At 46.3% G+C, this 15574-nt stretch overlaps 1 protein-coding gene across 1 annotated transcript in view; it reads right to left on the reverse strand.

Moving 5' to 3' along the window:
* ADGRE1 (adhesion G protein-coupled receptor E1) overlaps positions 1-12163 on the reverse strand; it is a 55473-nt gene extending 43310 nt beyond the window's left edge. The window contains exons 1-3 of the mRNA XM_081076273.1: positions 12096-12163; positions 9594-9626; positions 17-163 (exon numbers count right to left, since the gene is read on the reverse strand). Of these exons, the coding sequence (XP_080932399.1) occupies positions 17-163; positions 9594-9626; positions 12096-12129 (214 nt within the window). The 5' untranslated portion in view covers positions 12130-12163. The remainder of the gene's footprint in view (positions 1-16; positions 164-9593; positions 9627-12095) is intronic.
* Between the last annotated feature and the right edge of the window lie 3411 nt (positions 12164-15574).

The raw sequence follows: 15574 nt of genomic DNA on the forward strand, positions 1-15574 counted from the left end.
GGGGGTGTGAACTCACCTTTGCATTCCACTCCTGGGCCCTTGAACTGCATCAGTCCATTGCTAGATAGGAAGCCTCCTTTGCAAGTGCAGTAGTAACTTTCCACAGTGGGGGTACAAGTGGCATGAGATGGGCATGTGGTGGTGTCCGCACACTCATTCACATCTAGGAAGCATAGAAGGAAGAGCTTATATTAGAGTGTCAGAGTGGGGCTCAAAGGTAACCCAGTGTGAGAGGGTGAAGGTGTCACTGTTGTCGGTTGAATTGTGTCCTCCAGTTGTCTTAAACCTTGGTGCCTAATAATGTGACCTTATTTAGAAGGTCACATCTTTGTAGATGTCATTAAGATGTAAGTTAAGATCATACTGGAGTAGGATGGTCCCCTAATCTGATATGATTGGTGTGCTTATAAAAAAAGGAGTAGAGGTACAGAAACATAGGAAGAAGACCATGTGACAACGAAGGCAGAGATTGGTGTGACGTGTCTACAAGCCAAGGAAGGCCAAAGATTGCCAGCAACACCGGAACCTGGGACAGATGCCTGGAACAGATTATCCCCTAGACTCTTCAGAGAAAGCACCTTGATTTTGAACTTCTGGCCTCCAGAACTGTGAGAGAATAAATATCCATTCTATTTAATTTGTTACAGCAGCCCTTGGAAACTGATACAATGACCAAGAGTGCTCATCAAAGACCTTGAAGATGCTAGACCCTTCCTTCTCAAAGTGTGGTCCATGGGCCAGTGTCACCAGTAGTGTTTGATGGAAATGCAAACTCTCAGGCCCTGCCCCAGAACTACTCAATCAGAAACTGCATTTTAACAAGATCCTCGGGTGATTTGTGGGCCCATGAAAATGTGACTCACTGACCTGGACCCTCACTACTTCTACTGGTCTGTGGACCAGTAGCCTTTGCCTTGCCTGGGATCCTCAGGAGAACAGCAAGTCCAGGGAGGGACCTGAGATACATTCTAGCCAATCTAGTCCTCGGACAAGTGGTTTCACCTCTCTGTACCTCAGTTTACCTGTTTAGCCTTCACCCCCATAGCCAATGAGTCCCTGCCCTAATGATTCTCCCTCCAAAATATCATTTGACATCTACCCACTTCTCTCCATCTCCACAGCTATGGTTGGTACAGATCTTCCTACATTCCTATATCCTCAATATCCCCTGCAAACATCTCTAAATGCATATTTGATCATCCACCCCCATTCCTCCATGTAACCCTCCCTGTTGCCCTCAGAATCAAAATCCAAATTACTGGGGAAGATTCAAAATGGCAGAATAGATAAACACTGTGCATGCATCCTTCCATGAACACATTAAAATTACAAATAAATTACAGAACAATAAACCTGGAAAACCATCTGAAGTCTATCCAAACAGAGGTCCTGTAACTAAAAATATAAAGAAGCCACGTTGAGACTGGTGGAAATGCGGAATGGGCCCCAAACCTCTGTGTGGTGGTTGAGAATCAGAAGGGATATCTCAGCTGTGGAGGTTCCCCCAAGAAAAGCAAAGGACCCCAGCCCCACATCAGGCTCCCCAGCACAGCATACTGGTGCTGGGAAGAGGAGCCTCCACATCTGGCCGTAAAATGCAGTGGGGATTCCGACCATCTGGGTCAGATGGAAGGCTGCAGGAAACCCAGACATCCTCTTAAATGCCCCGAGAACAGACACACTCACTCACAGCCACTCATCCTGGGCTCCAGTGGAGGGATGGTGATTCGGTGGGTGTTGGAGGTACTCAAGAGGGACAGACTGAGGTGTGTGGATTTGAGGAGAGGGCTGGAGGACAGTCACCATTTTCCCTATGAGGGGTCCTCGTCCTGTGCAGTTGACAGGCAGGCACCGTCTTTCCTGTGTTGAACCCTCTCACCATGCCCGTGGCCAAATCTGAATCTGAATTTGTCTGGTGAGCTCCATCTGGACCCTGCCCCACCCAACTGCCCAAAGCTGGAGGCACTTTCTCTGTGAGCAGTCAGCCCCTCCCACATTGTACTCTTTTTTGGAAAACTGTTAGAGTCTGCTAGGCCCCAAGAAGGCAGCAATGAGCCTTGGTGTGCTCTGAGACATTTCCTGAGTTGTTCCAGGCTCAGCACTGGCACCAAACAAGAATTTACTTTAACCTGGTGACCACAAATCTTCCCACTCTAGTGACTCCCTGAGACCCTGCCTCACCCAACTTGCATACTGCATGAAGTGCTATCAGCCGCTGACCCTGAAGGGAGATGGCATGTGGCAGCAACCCTTGGGGCAATTCTGGCTTTTTGTGGAGCTACTTCAGGCTGGGTACTGGTGACAGACATCCTTAGTTCACAGTGTGGCAACTCCCACATACCTCCAGGTTTAGCACAGGCATCAAACAAGTGCAGATCACTTTGTGGCTCTTACCAGGTAGTCTCCAGCCAGTTGCAGGCAGTGGGTGACCTGGGCCTGCACGGGAGCCCCTCCCAAGAGGCCCCAGAACCAACATACTTGGTGGTTGGCTTCAGACCACAGCAGAGCACTGCCCAATTAATCCCACAAGCATCATATACAAAAAGCAGTCACAACAGGCACCAGAGCTAGGTGGGGCAAATTCCACTCAGTGGGGGTAAGCCCCCTACACGGTATCCCATAAGCTGTGGACATAGCCAAACCCCAGAGTCAATCAGTCTGTGGGTCAATTCCACTCAATGATGTGCCAATAGCCATCCAGGCTCAATTATAACAGAAGGGAACACACAACCCACACAAGGGACACTCCTGGAGTACCCAGAACAGATGACCAGGTACCAGGGCCCCACAGGACACTTACTACATAATACCACCCAGCTAAGACTGGGAGGCATAGCAGATCTACCTAATACATAGAAACAAACACAAAAAGGCAGCCCAAATGAGGAAACAAAGAAATGCATTCCAAATGAAAGAACAGGAGAAGTCTCCAAAAAAAAAAAAAAAAAAAAAAACTAAATGAAATGAAGACAAGCAACCTACCAGATACAGAGTTCAAAACAATGGTTATATGGATGCTCAAGGAGAATATCAACAAAGAGATAGCAAGCATAAAAAGAGGCATAGAAACCATAAAAAAGAACCAGTCAGAAGTGAAGGATTCAATAACTGAAACAATGAATGCACTAGAATGAACCACTAACAAACTAGATGAAGCAGAGTATTCAATCAGCTATTTGGAAGACAAGGTAGCAGAAAACATCCAATTGGAACAGCAAAAAGAATTTTTAAAATGAGGATAGTTTAAGAGACCTCTGAGACAACATCAAATGTAACAACATTCACATCATAGGGGTACCAGAAAGAGAAGAGAGAAAGCAAGGGATTGAGAACCTATTTGAAGAAATAATGACTGAAAAATTTCCTAACCTGGAGAAGGAAATAGACATTCAAGCCCAGGAAGCACAGAGAGTCCAAAACAAGATGAACTCAAACAGGCCAACACAAAGACACATTGTAATAAAAATGGCAAAGGTTAAAGACAAAGAGAGAATTCTAAAAGCATCAAGAGAAAAGCAGTTAGTTACTTAAAAGGGAGCTCCCATAAGATGATTTCTCAACAAAAACTTTGCAGGCCAGAAGGGACTGGAATAAAATATTCAGTGTGATGAAAAGCAAGGAGCTACCATCGAGACTACTGTATCAAGCAAGGCTACCATTTAAAATTGAATGACAGATAAGGAGCTTCCCAGATAATAAAAAGCTAAAGGAGTTCATCTCCAAACCAGTATTACAATGAATGTTAGAGGAACTACTTTAAGATGGAAAAAAATAAAAAATATATGAACAATAAAATGGCAATAGCTGCATAACTATGAACAATTACTTTCATGATTCTTTTTTTTAATTAAAGTTTATTGGGGTGACAATTGTTAGTAAAGTTACATAGATTTCAGGTGTACAATTCTTTATTACATGATCTATAAATCCCATTGTGTTGAACAATTACTTTCAATGTAAGTGAATTAAAAGCTCCAATCAAAAGACATAGGGTGGTTGAATAGAGAAGAAAACAAAACCCTTACATCTGCTGCCTACAAGAGACTCACTTATGACTGAAAGACACAAACAGAAAGTAAAGGGATGAAAAAATATATTTCATGAAAATGAAAACAGAAAAAGCTGTGGTAGCAATACTTATACCGGACAAAATAGACTTTAAAACAAAGGCTATAACAAGAGACAAAGAAGGACCCAGAAATCCCACTTCTGGGTATTTATCCAAAGAAACCTAAAACACTAGTTCAAGGGGACATTTGCATCCATATGTTCATTGCAGCAGTGTTTACAATGACCAAGATGTTCATCAATGGATGGGTCTCCATCAACGGATGAATGGATAAAGAGGAGGTGGTACATATATACAAACGGCATACTGCTTGGTCATGGAAGGGAATGGGTTCTTGCCATCTGAGGCAACATGGCTGAATCTGGAGGGTATTGTGCTGAGTGGAGTATGTCAGACAGAGAAAGACAGATGCAATGTGATTTTGCTTATATGTGGGATGTAAAGAACAAAATAAACAATCAAAACAGAAATAAACTCATAGATGCAGAAAACATTTTGATGGTTGCCAGATAGCAGGGGGTTAGGGATATGGGTAAAAAAAGGGGAAGGGATTAAAAAGTACAAATTGGTTGTTACAAAGTAGTCACAGGGATAGAGGGTTTAGCATAAAGAATATAGTCAATAATATTGCAATAACTATGTATGGTGTCATTGGCACTAGATTTTGGGGGTGATAGGAGGGGGTTGGGAGGCAAGGGTGTAAAGCTGAAGGGATTAGGAAGTACAAATTGGTAGTTACAAAATAGTCACACTGACATAAAGTAAAGCACAGGGAATATAGTCACTGATAGTGTAATAACTATATATAGTGCCAGGTGGGTACTAGACTAGTCGGGGGATCACTTCTTAAATTATATAAATGTCTAACCACTATGCTGTACACCTGAAATTAATATAAAATAATACTGAATGTCAACTGTAATTGAAAATTTTTAAAGAGGGGAATAAGTGGTCCAAATTTTTAGGTATAAAACAAATAAGACATGGGGACATAATGTACAGCATGGGGAATATAGTCAATAATATTGTGATAGCTGGCACAGTGTTAGATGGTTGCTGGACTTATCATTGTGATCATTTTTTCAGGTATATAAACGTTGAACAACTATGGTGTACACCTGAAACTAATATAATATTGTATTAGCTATGTTTTAATAAATAGCTTTTTTAACATAAAATAAAATCCAAATTATTTAGCATGACCCAAAAAGTCCCCAGTGACCAGATCCAACCACATTTTTGAGCCTCATCTCATATCTGTCTCCATTTCTAGTCTTCCCACCACAGGGCCTTTGCATGTGCCCGTCTCTTTGCCTCTGCTCTCCCTGGCTCGCCCCTCCCCATTCTTCAGGCCTTGGCTAAATGTCATTTCTTCCAAGAAGCCTTCCATGACTACCCAAAGCTTCCTGTGCTCCTGTGACACCACAATTACAATTGCTCCATCATTTGTGTGATTAGCTCTTCAATGATTATCTCCTCCCCCACACTGTGAGCTCCAGGAAGACAAAGTTACAGGTAGGAGCAGGCTCTCAGGTGCTAAGGAAGACACTCATTTGATACTCTCATTCCTATGGTCAGCAGAATAATGGCTCCGCCAAAGATGACCATGTACCAATCCCTGGACCACACGAATATGCTATGTTACACAGGAAGGGGGAATTAAGGTTGCTGATAGAATTAAGATTGCTAATCAGCTGATTTTGAGATGGAGAGGTCATCCTGGATTTTCCAGGAGGAGCCAATGTACAGGGGTCTTTTTAAGTGAAAGATAAAGCTAGGAGAGGCAGAATCAAAGTGAGGCAATGCAAGAAAGACTTGACCAGTCATTGCTGTCTGTGATGATGGAGGAAGGGGGACATGCAACAAGGAATATACTTAACTTTTAGAAGTTGGAAAAGGCAATAACAGATTCTCCCCTAGAACCTCCAGAAAGCAACACAGCCCTGCCAACACCTTGATTTCAGCCCAATGGGTCGCATTTCGGACTTCTGACTTTCAGAACTGTAAGATAATGTTTTTGTTGCTGTAAGCCACCAAGTTTGTGGTCATTTATTACAGCAGCAATAGGAAACTGATACAATTCCCATTGTACGGATATGGAAAACTGAGGCTCACAGAGGTTAAGTGACTTGCCCAAGGACACAGATGGTAAATGGCACTGCCAGGCCTGCCAAACCCCAAAGTGCATGATTATCACTACTGCTACATGAGAAGAAGTAAGTCTGACTGGAAATGGAATATATTTTCAGGCAGTTTCTCAGACTATTCTATGGAAAAGCCTTTGGAATTGGTTATTTCAAGTCTATCACCCTTATGGACTGTGAGCTCCCACAAGGCAGCTATTTGTGTCCGTCTTATTTACTGCTGTGTCCTGAGTGCACAGAACAGTGCCTGGTACATAGCCATTGCTCAGTCATAAAGACCTCACTGAGAAGGTCCCATCTGAGCAAAGACCTGAGGGAAGTGAGTGAGTGAGCTATGAAGCTATTTAAGGCAGAGCAAACTAGTGCAAAATCCCTGAGACAGGATGATGCCTGGTGATTTCATTGAATTACAAGGAGGCTGGTATTGTTGAAGCAGAGCGGATGAGGCAAGAGTCAGAGGAGGGGGGCAGACGGGTGGCACAGTTGGTTAGAGCGTGAGCTCTGGGCAACAGGGTTGCCGGTTCGATTCCCACATGGGCCAGGGAGCTGCACCCTCCACAACTAGAATGAAGATAACGAGCTGCCACTGAGCTCCCGGGTGGCCAGATGGCTCAGTTGGTTGGAGCTCCGTGCTCTCCACAACAAGGTTGCCAGTTCGACTCCCACAAAGGATGGTGGGCTGCGCCCCCTGCAACTGAGATTGAACACAGCACCTTGAGCTGAGCTGCCGCCGAGCTGCCGAGGGGCGGCTTGATGGCTCAGTTGGTTGGAGCGCATGAACTCAACCACAAGGTTGCCAGTTTGCCCCCTGCAACTAAGACTGAACAACGGCAACTGGACCTGGAGCTGAGCTGCACCCTCCACAACTAAGATTGAAAGGACAACAACGTGACTTGGAGCTGCTGATGGGTCCTGGGGAAAACACACTGTTCCCCAATAAAGTCCTGTTCCACTTCCCCAATTAAAAAAAAAAAAGAGTCAAAGGAAGTGACGCAGCCAGATCACGTAAGATCTGCTAGACCATTGTAAGACATCAGCTTTTCATCAGAGAGAGATGGGAGCCATGGGAGAGTGTAGAGGAGGGACTTAGGTTTAACGTGATCCTCCAGCCACTGGTGGGGAAGAACTGTCAGGGTCAGAGGCAGGATGACAAGGGAGGAACCATCTGCACTTGCCCAGGTGAGCGATGATGGTGGCTACCCGGGTGGGAGCAGTGGAAAGTGTGAGATTCTGGATTTATTCTGAAGGTAATGCTAACAGGATTTGCCAATGGGTTGGATGGGGGGAGGGGTATGAAAGAAAGAGAGGAGTCAATGATATTGTCAACATCCATTGGTAGGATGGGATATCATGGGAAAGCTCTTTATAGAAAGTGCCATAAAGACATGAATTATCACGATTAGCGTCTTGAGGCTCTGTCTTCTTTATTTCCCATGCCTGCCTGCACTCAAATTGTATCTTTCTTCTCATTTCTAGCTTCCTCTTTCATCTGCAAAGGCAACATTTTTTTGTTGTTGCAGACTTCTGGTACTTTATCACTTGCGATCTCCCAACTCTGAGCTGCCCAGTACTTTCTTCCTCTTGCTCAGTCTCCCACAGCACAAGACCACCCCAAACCAGGACAACAACCAACCCCCCTGTGACTGGGTACCTGCCAATCTCTCCTGATCATTTCCTGCGCTGTCCCATCAGCCACGCTCACCTTCACTAAGTTTCCTAAATCCTTTCCCATCTGAGGATCTTTGCACCTCACCCTGCAGATCTTGAGATTTGCCACCCTCCATAATCATGTGAGCCAACTGCTTATTAATAAATCTTTACATATATGAATATACAGTATGTAGATGTAGATATGTAGATATTCATCGTATTGGTTCTGTTTCTCTGGAAAACCCTAATACCAACCCCTGCCATATGCCAGGACTCTTCTGAGCTTGGTGGATTCAGCAGTGGAAAAAGACAAAAAATTCCCCACCTTCACAGAGCTGATAATCCTGGAGAGCTTGGGGTAAGGGATACAATGTCAAAAATAGGGTGGTCTGAGAAGAAGATACATGAGCTAAAACATAAAGGTGAGGAAGCAAGCCATGTGTATATGTAGAGCAAGAGCACAGAAGGCACAGCATGTGCAAAGGTCCTGAGACAGGACTGTACCTGATGTGTTGAAGGAACAAGGAGGCCCGAGTGAGCGAAGGGAAGAGAGGGAGGAGATGAGGGCAGGAAGGGGATGGGGACAGGTTATCTAGGGTCTTGTGAGAGGTGGGGGGGACTTGGGCTTTTACCCAGAGGGAGGTGGGAGCCCTGGAGGGCTTGTGAGCAGAGGGATGGGACCTGACTCTGGTGATCACAGGCGCCCTCTGATGGCTGCTGGAAGGGCAAAGAGCTGGGAGACCAGGATGGAAGCCACTTCAATAGTCCATCTGAGACACACACACGATGCTGAATCATGAGCAAAACAACTTAACAGATGGTTACTTAATTGACCTGACAGAAAATGAGACTCAGAGAGGCAAAGAAACTTTTAAAAATATAACTAGAACTTCCATTTCATAGGTCCTTTCCATGCATTGTCTTCAGTCCCCATGATAATGCTTCAAGGTGAGGGGACCAAGTCATCCTACTTTTCCCAGGACTTTCTTGGTGTTAGCACTCAACAACCAGCATCTCAGGAAACCATCGACAGTCTAGGGCAAGCCAGGACAGTCCGTCACCCAATTTCACGGTAAGTGTTATGACTCCATTTTGTAGATGTAACCTGCCCCAGGTCACACCACAAATCCGAATGCAAGAGAAGGCAAAGAAGAATGGACGAATGCTGGGAAGGAGTCCAGGGGTCCTGGTCATTGTCCTGATGGTACCCCCTCACTGGCTACAAGCTTTGGCCCAGCTGCAGCCCAGCCAATAAAAACCAGATAACTTGTGTTTCTCTAAGGAAGAGGAGGAAGAGGAAAAAGAGGGTAGTGGGTGGGGGAAGGTGGAGAGGGAATGGGGGGAGGGGGAGGAAGAGGGGAGACAGGGGAAGGGTAAGAGGAGGAGGAGGGAAGGAGGAAGAGGGGGCACTATTGGAATTGAGCACTCTCTGTGTTCCAAGTACCATTCTTGTCACTGCCTCTATTTCACCTCCTTGATTCCTCATCAAAACCCTCATGGAACTGAAATCCCGGGAATTTACTAAAACACCTGAGGTCCCCACAGCAGTGAGCCAAGACTCAAACCCAGGAAGCGTGACTCCAGAGCCTCCTTCTTAACTCCACATGGAGTTGAATCTTCACAACTATCCCAGTAGGTGGGGGGTCATCACAATACCCATTAATCAGATGACAAAACTGAGAGACAGAGGTGCGATGGTCTAACTGCCTTCAATCAGGGGAGTCTCTTACCAGATTTCGCCTGAGTCAACCAGGGCAGCCAACCTACAAACAGAGGAAAGAGAAGTTGTCAGGTGCCTTTGAGATGTGTCCGGGAGCCACCCCTCCACCAGCCTGTCCCCACCTTTCTAAGTACCAGTGATTATGGTGGCAAGTGATGAAAACAGGAGTGGGTATGTGAAGAGGAAAACGCAGTCTCTTCACGGGGATCTACCTACATCAGCTCAGGAGTTCTTTCCACCTTGCCAGCTCAGCAGGGGTGGGAGGGTAGCCACTCTTGACACCACCCTCCCACCGCTCTTCCAGGTTGGAGCACCCACCCCCCGGCTGTTTCTCTGGCCTAGAAGCATGAATGTCAGGCAGGGGTACAACAGCCCAGCCTGCCCCTTTGCCTCTGAGCGGGATAGACCCTCGGGGCAGCTCACACCCCAGAGCACCCTGTGGGATCAGGCTGAATTCTATGGAAACTAACCAAAAGCAGAAGCTAATCCTCATGTGTGTGCATTTTTGTTTCATTCATTTTTATCTTTTTTTGAAGAAGGTAATAATTGCTCCTTGTGAAAAAAATTCAAGTGATGTGGAAGTATGTAAAATCAAAAGTGAAGGTTTCCCCATGTCCTATCCTGATACCCAGCGGTAACCACTGTCAAAAGTTTAAGAGTGGGGCTGGCCCGGTGGCTCAGGTGGTTGGAGCGCTGTGCTCCTAACGCTGAGATCGTGGGTTTGATTCCCACATGGGCCATTAGCTGGCCCTCTACAGCTAAGATTGTGAACAACAGCTCTCCCTGGAGCTGGGCCGCTGTGAGCGGCCGGGGGTTGGCGTGAGTGACCGGCAAACATCGTGGGCTGCCATGTGCTGCCGTGGGCTACTGCTGTGAGTGGCCAACCTATGACTGGCAACCAACTATCTCAGCTGGGAGAGCACAAGGCTCATAACACCAGCATGGGCCAGGGAGCTGTGTCCTACACAACTAGACTGAGAAACCACAGCTTGAACCGGAGTGTGGAGGGGGGAGGTGAAAAAGGGGGGGCAGAAGCTTTAGAGTGAACCTTTTGGGGTTGCCAGGTGGCTCAGTTGGTTAAAGCGCAAGCTCTGAACGACAGGGTTGCCAGTTCGATTTCCATATGGATGGTGGGCTGCGCCCCCTGCAACTGAAGATTGAAAACGGCATCTGGACTTGGAGCTGAGCTGCGCCCTCCACAACTGAGCCCTCCACTCCCCAATAAAAATTAAAAAGAAAGAGTGAACACTTCAAGGATAGGTCCTATTCATAAATTCAGTCAGTCACATAAATATAGTATGAAAATAAATCAATGTATAAGTTTACATAATTTTCTTCACGCAAATGAGATAATGCATCATACAGTCTACTGTGCTCTCCAATACAGTAGCTACGAGGCATACGAGGCTATATAACTTAAAGTTATTAAAATTAAACAAAATGGAACAGTCCATTCCTTGGTCACATGAGCCATATTTCATGTGACTAGTGGCCACTATAGACCTAGGACATTTGTATAAAAAGTCCTGTTGGACACCTCTGTTCTACTGCCACTCGTGTTGTCACTTAACAGTATGTCTTACAAATCTCTTTGTGCCTGTTTCCTCCTCCATAAAGTAAGGAGGAAATACGGTTTTCCTCCAAAAACAGCAGAGGAAACCCACCTCGTTGCTTAGAAAAAGGTCCCCCATTCTTAGATTGGAACCAATGACCAAAACTCACAAGACATATGAAAGAGAACACAGCGTACAAGATAAATGAGATCAAGACAAACCGACGCCTGAAGAAAGAGAAATAAGAGAACAGGCAGGAAGGCGCCATCTCGCTGCTCAGGTCTCAGCACAAATATCACCTCATCGTCACTGTCCACCCTGACCTCCTCCTTCAATCTAATCCCCAGTCGCACTCTTTAACACCTTCACTCAGGGTCTTATTACTACCTGAAATACTTTCCTGTATTATGTAGAGCAACATAGAGTAGTTAAACAGCATCCAGACTCCGGGGCCTGCTTTTAAATCCTGACTTGACCCCTTACTAGCTAAGTGGTCTTGGGTACTTTATTTAACCTTTTTGGCCTTAGTTTTCGCCTTCATAAAATGGGGCTATTAATGACCCAACATCAGGAACTTTATGAAGATCAAATACTTTCTCTATTTGAGGACATAAGTGGGTGATTGCTGCAACTGCTCCTTCTCACTGGGATGTTAGCCCTGTGACAAAGGGACCTTGTCTTTGTGTTCGGTGCTCTGTCCTCTGCCTAGAACAGCACTTGGCAAGTAGAAGGTGCTCAGAAAACACACATCAAATGAACGACCGTAAGGAAATTCTGCCCTGACAGATGGAATTCCTGGAGCTGAGTGATTTTCATCAAAGTTCCCTCAGTGAAGGTGTTCACAGTGTCCAGCCTAGAATTACAAGCTCTCGGCTGGACAGCTGGTGGCCCTCCCTTGTCCCTACCGTCTATTTCCAGGGCAGGCCTTCCCCAGCTGCCCCGTTCCACTTCTCACTCACCCCAGAAGAGGAGCAAGCTGCAAGTCCACATCATGCTGTTTCTGTCATTCAAAGAGGAGAACCTTTCTTTGTTCACAGGGTTTTCAAGAAACAGGGTGTCAGGAAAGGGGAGGGGAGGAACCAGAATTGCTTAATTGCTGCCAGAGCACTACGGGCATTTGTGCTGAGCAGCTGCTACTAAATGGTGACAACATGGCAAACCCCTAATTTTCTCCTTTCCCCCAGTAAAGAGAAGTTGGCTGGCCGCTGCCACTCTCTCCTTCTCTCTCCTTCCCTCCTGTTCTCTTTTTTCCTTCTCCTTCAACATTTGTCTCCCAATCACCTTTCATTGCACTCCATAGTAAGAGAGCTTCCATCACCTGTCCCCCATGAAGCAAGCCCCAACTTCGAGGGCATCTTCTCAGCCTGTCCTAAAACTAACCATCTCCACCATCACGTACCAGGCATTGTGCTAGACATACTGCTGACTAAATTTAAAATACATCGTCATGTCAACATTGTAAAGCAGAAATTTCAACCCCTCACCTATTTTACAAAAATAAAATAAAAAGGAAACTGAGGCTTGGAGAGAACATGTGACTTGTACTGGGAGGTTACTGGGAGGACCCGAGGTTTGAATCCAGCACTGTCATGCAGGGTCTCTGGTCCCGCTCCCCACATAAGAACGCAGGACATGGTGAGGCCAAAAAGGAACACCCACGGAGCCATAGATAGGGGAGTTGTACCACTATATTCTCGATGGCAGCTGGCCGAGACACTTTTGTGTACCCCAACTAGGGGTCTTCCTGCACCCCAGTCTCGCTGGCAGCCGGGCGAGACACAAGAAGTAGGATCTACATGATCCGCAACCTGCCATCCAGGATTGCTAACCCCACTTGCCAGCCACAATCCGCCAGCTACTTCTCTGCCCCCTAGTGTAGCCACGGTAGTAATATTAGTGGCTAATGGCTAACTGGTAACAGCTGATGGCCAACCAGTCACAGTTGATGGCCATCTACCACCTGAGCCAGCACCTTTCCACGTGAAGCCGAGAGCCTGGAAACTGCTCTCTGGGGCTCTGTCCCCACAAGTACCCTCTGCCTGGGTCTAAAGAGTGAATCATCTCCTCTTCCACTATATCTGATAGCCTCATCCTCATCACCACTGTGCAAAGCAACAGTCCCACCACATTCACAGCCCCCTAACCCAACACCCACATATGCTCACACACATGCACACATGCACGCACGCACATACACACACACATGCATGCACACACATACACACATACACACATGCATGCACATACACATGTGTACACACACACATGCACACACACAAGCACAATCTCATTCATGTGGAGGTCTAGGAATGCCTTTATTAAGGTCTCCGGAAGCAGATGCAGAGACAAAGATTCTAGTGAAAGTAGCTTCTCAGGGAGGTGACCCCAGAAAATTCCAGCTGAGGAGAGGAGAAGTGAGAGACGGCAGGGAACGAGCCCACGGTGGGTGTTATCAAGCACGTTATATGGTGAGAACCTGGAGCTTAACCTCACTGGGCACTTCTGAAAGATGGCATAGAGCCACCCTTCAGAGTTATCCCAACTGAGGGGCCAGGGAGCTGGAGTATTTATCCACCAGCTACTGTCAGTCACGCACTGAGCCTTGCATCAACCCATGGCACCTCAGGCCTGGTCGCCATGCAGACAGCACAGACTCCAGACACAGATGTCAGTCTCGTGTGCCCTGAGGGGTTGAGTGTCATGCGTGTGGAGAGGTACCAAGAGCATCTGCTACAAGCTAGAAACAAGGTGCAAAGACAAGCTCTATGTTCTGGGGAAGAAAACCCCCACTTTCTTGCTTTGCCTTCTCCCTTTGCTCTCCGCAAGGCAGAATACCCACCTTAGAGTTATGATCGCTGAGAAAGATTCATTAATGTGTTCTGTTGGTGCATCAAGGGGCCCTGCCCAGTGACACTGCAGTGAAGAGTCAGTGTGAAAATACAGCATACTACACCAAGAAGGATAAAAAGAGCTGTGCTATGTTTAAGAGAAACTCTGGAGGGTAATTGCAGACTCTGGAATAAGATCGCCCCCCTCCCTGGGGCAGATGGGGTTCGAATCCCATCTCCACCACTTGCTAGTCATGTAGGATCCTGGACAAGTTCTTAATCTCTCTCTGTCTCAACATTTCCTTCTATAAAGTGGGCTCAATAATTAGTAGGATCTAATTCACTGGGCTTCCATGAGCATCTGAGGAGTGGATGTATGTGACGGGCCTAGAACAGAGCCTGGCACACAGGAAAAGCACGTGTTGCTATTATGGCAACAGGTGCTGGGATCAGACAGACCTAGAATCAAATCCTGAAGTCTGCAAGGTATTTCCAAAGTGACCTTGGGTGATGGCTTGCCTCTCTGGGCCTCAGTTTCTCCATCTGGAGAATGGCGACAACATCTCCCATCTCAAAGGATCACTGCGTAGGGGACGCAGTCATGTGTGCTGATGCTGCAAAGTGGGAGCGGCTGCTGGGGCTTTTACTTTCTTCAGTAGTCCTTGCTCAGTGCATCCAGGAGTGAGGCAGACAGACCAACGCAGTAATTTTAACATATGTGCGCAAATTCTTTGATCCTCCTCCCTTCAGGAGGGGGAGCGCAAATTCTCTCTCCTTGAGTGTGCGCTGGACTTAGTGATTTGCTTCTAATCAACAGTAAAAGGAAGATGTGACATCAGAGATTGTGGCACCTGGGACATCTGAGGTCACAAGAGTCATTGTGGCTTCCTCCTTGCTTTCTCTTTCCAGGATCATTCATGGTGGGGGAGGGGGAAGCTAGTCACTATGTTGGAAGGGCACTCACACCGCGCTATGAAGAAGCCCACATGTGGGAACTGAGGTCTCCAGACAGTATCTTGTCTGTCACCTCAAGAGAGACCCTGACACAGAACCATCTAGCTAAGCCACCTAAGGTTCCTGACCCTGGAAACTACAAGAAAATGTTTTAAATTGTTATTTAAAGCCGTTAAGTTTTTTAGAGTTAAGTTGTTACATAGTAAGAGATAACCACCAAAAGCAATTTTCCCCATCGGTAAAACAGGATAACAATAATTTCTTAGGGTTTGAAGTTTAATGTGATAAAAATCCTAAAAATCCTACTGGGCACAAATTGAACGCTCAATATACGTTAGTTAGCATTGTCATCAGTATTACCCGCTATGCTAAATGGTCATGGCTACTCATAGGAGAAGTCACAAACTCAGAGGCTTGAAAGGACATTAATTGATTATATTACAGCTCTGTAAGTGAGCGTCCCGAGTGAGGCTAATGGGGCTGAAATCAAGATGTCAACAGGGCTGCGTTACTTCTGGAGGCTCTAGAAGAAAATCCATTCCTTGTCTTTTCCAGCTTCTGGAGGCATCCACACAGCCTGGCTCAAGACCCCTTCCTTCATCATCAAAGCCTGCCATGTATGCAATGTAGCATCATTAAACCTCTCTCTCTCTCTC

This window comes from Rhinolophus hipposideros (genome assembly GCF_964194185.1).
Source record: "Rhinolophus hipposideros genome assembly, chromosome: 16".
Taxonomy (NCBI): domain Eukaryota; kingdom Metazoa; phylum Chordata; class Mammalia; order Chiroptera; family Rhinolophidae; genus Rhinolophus; species Rhinolophus hipposideros.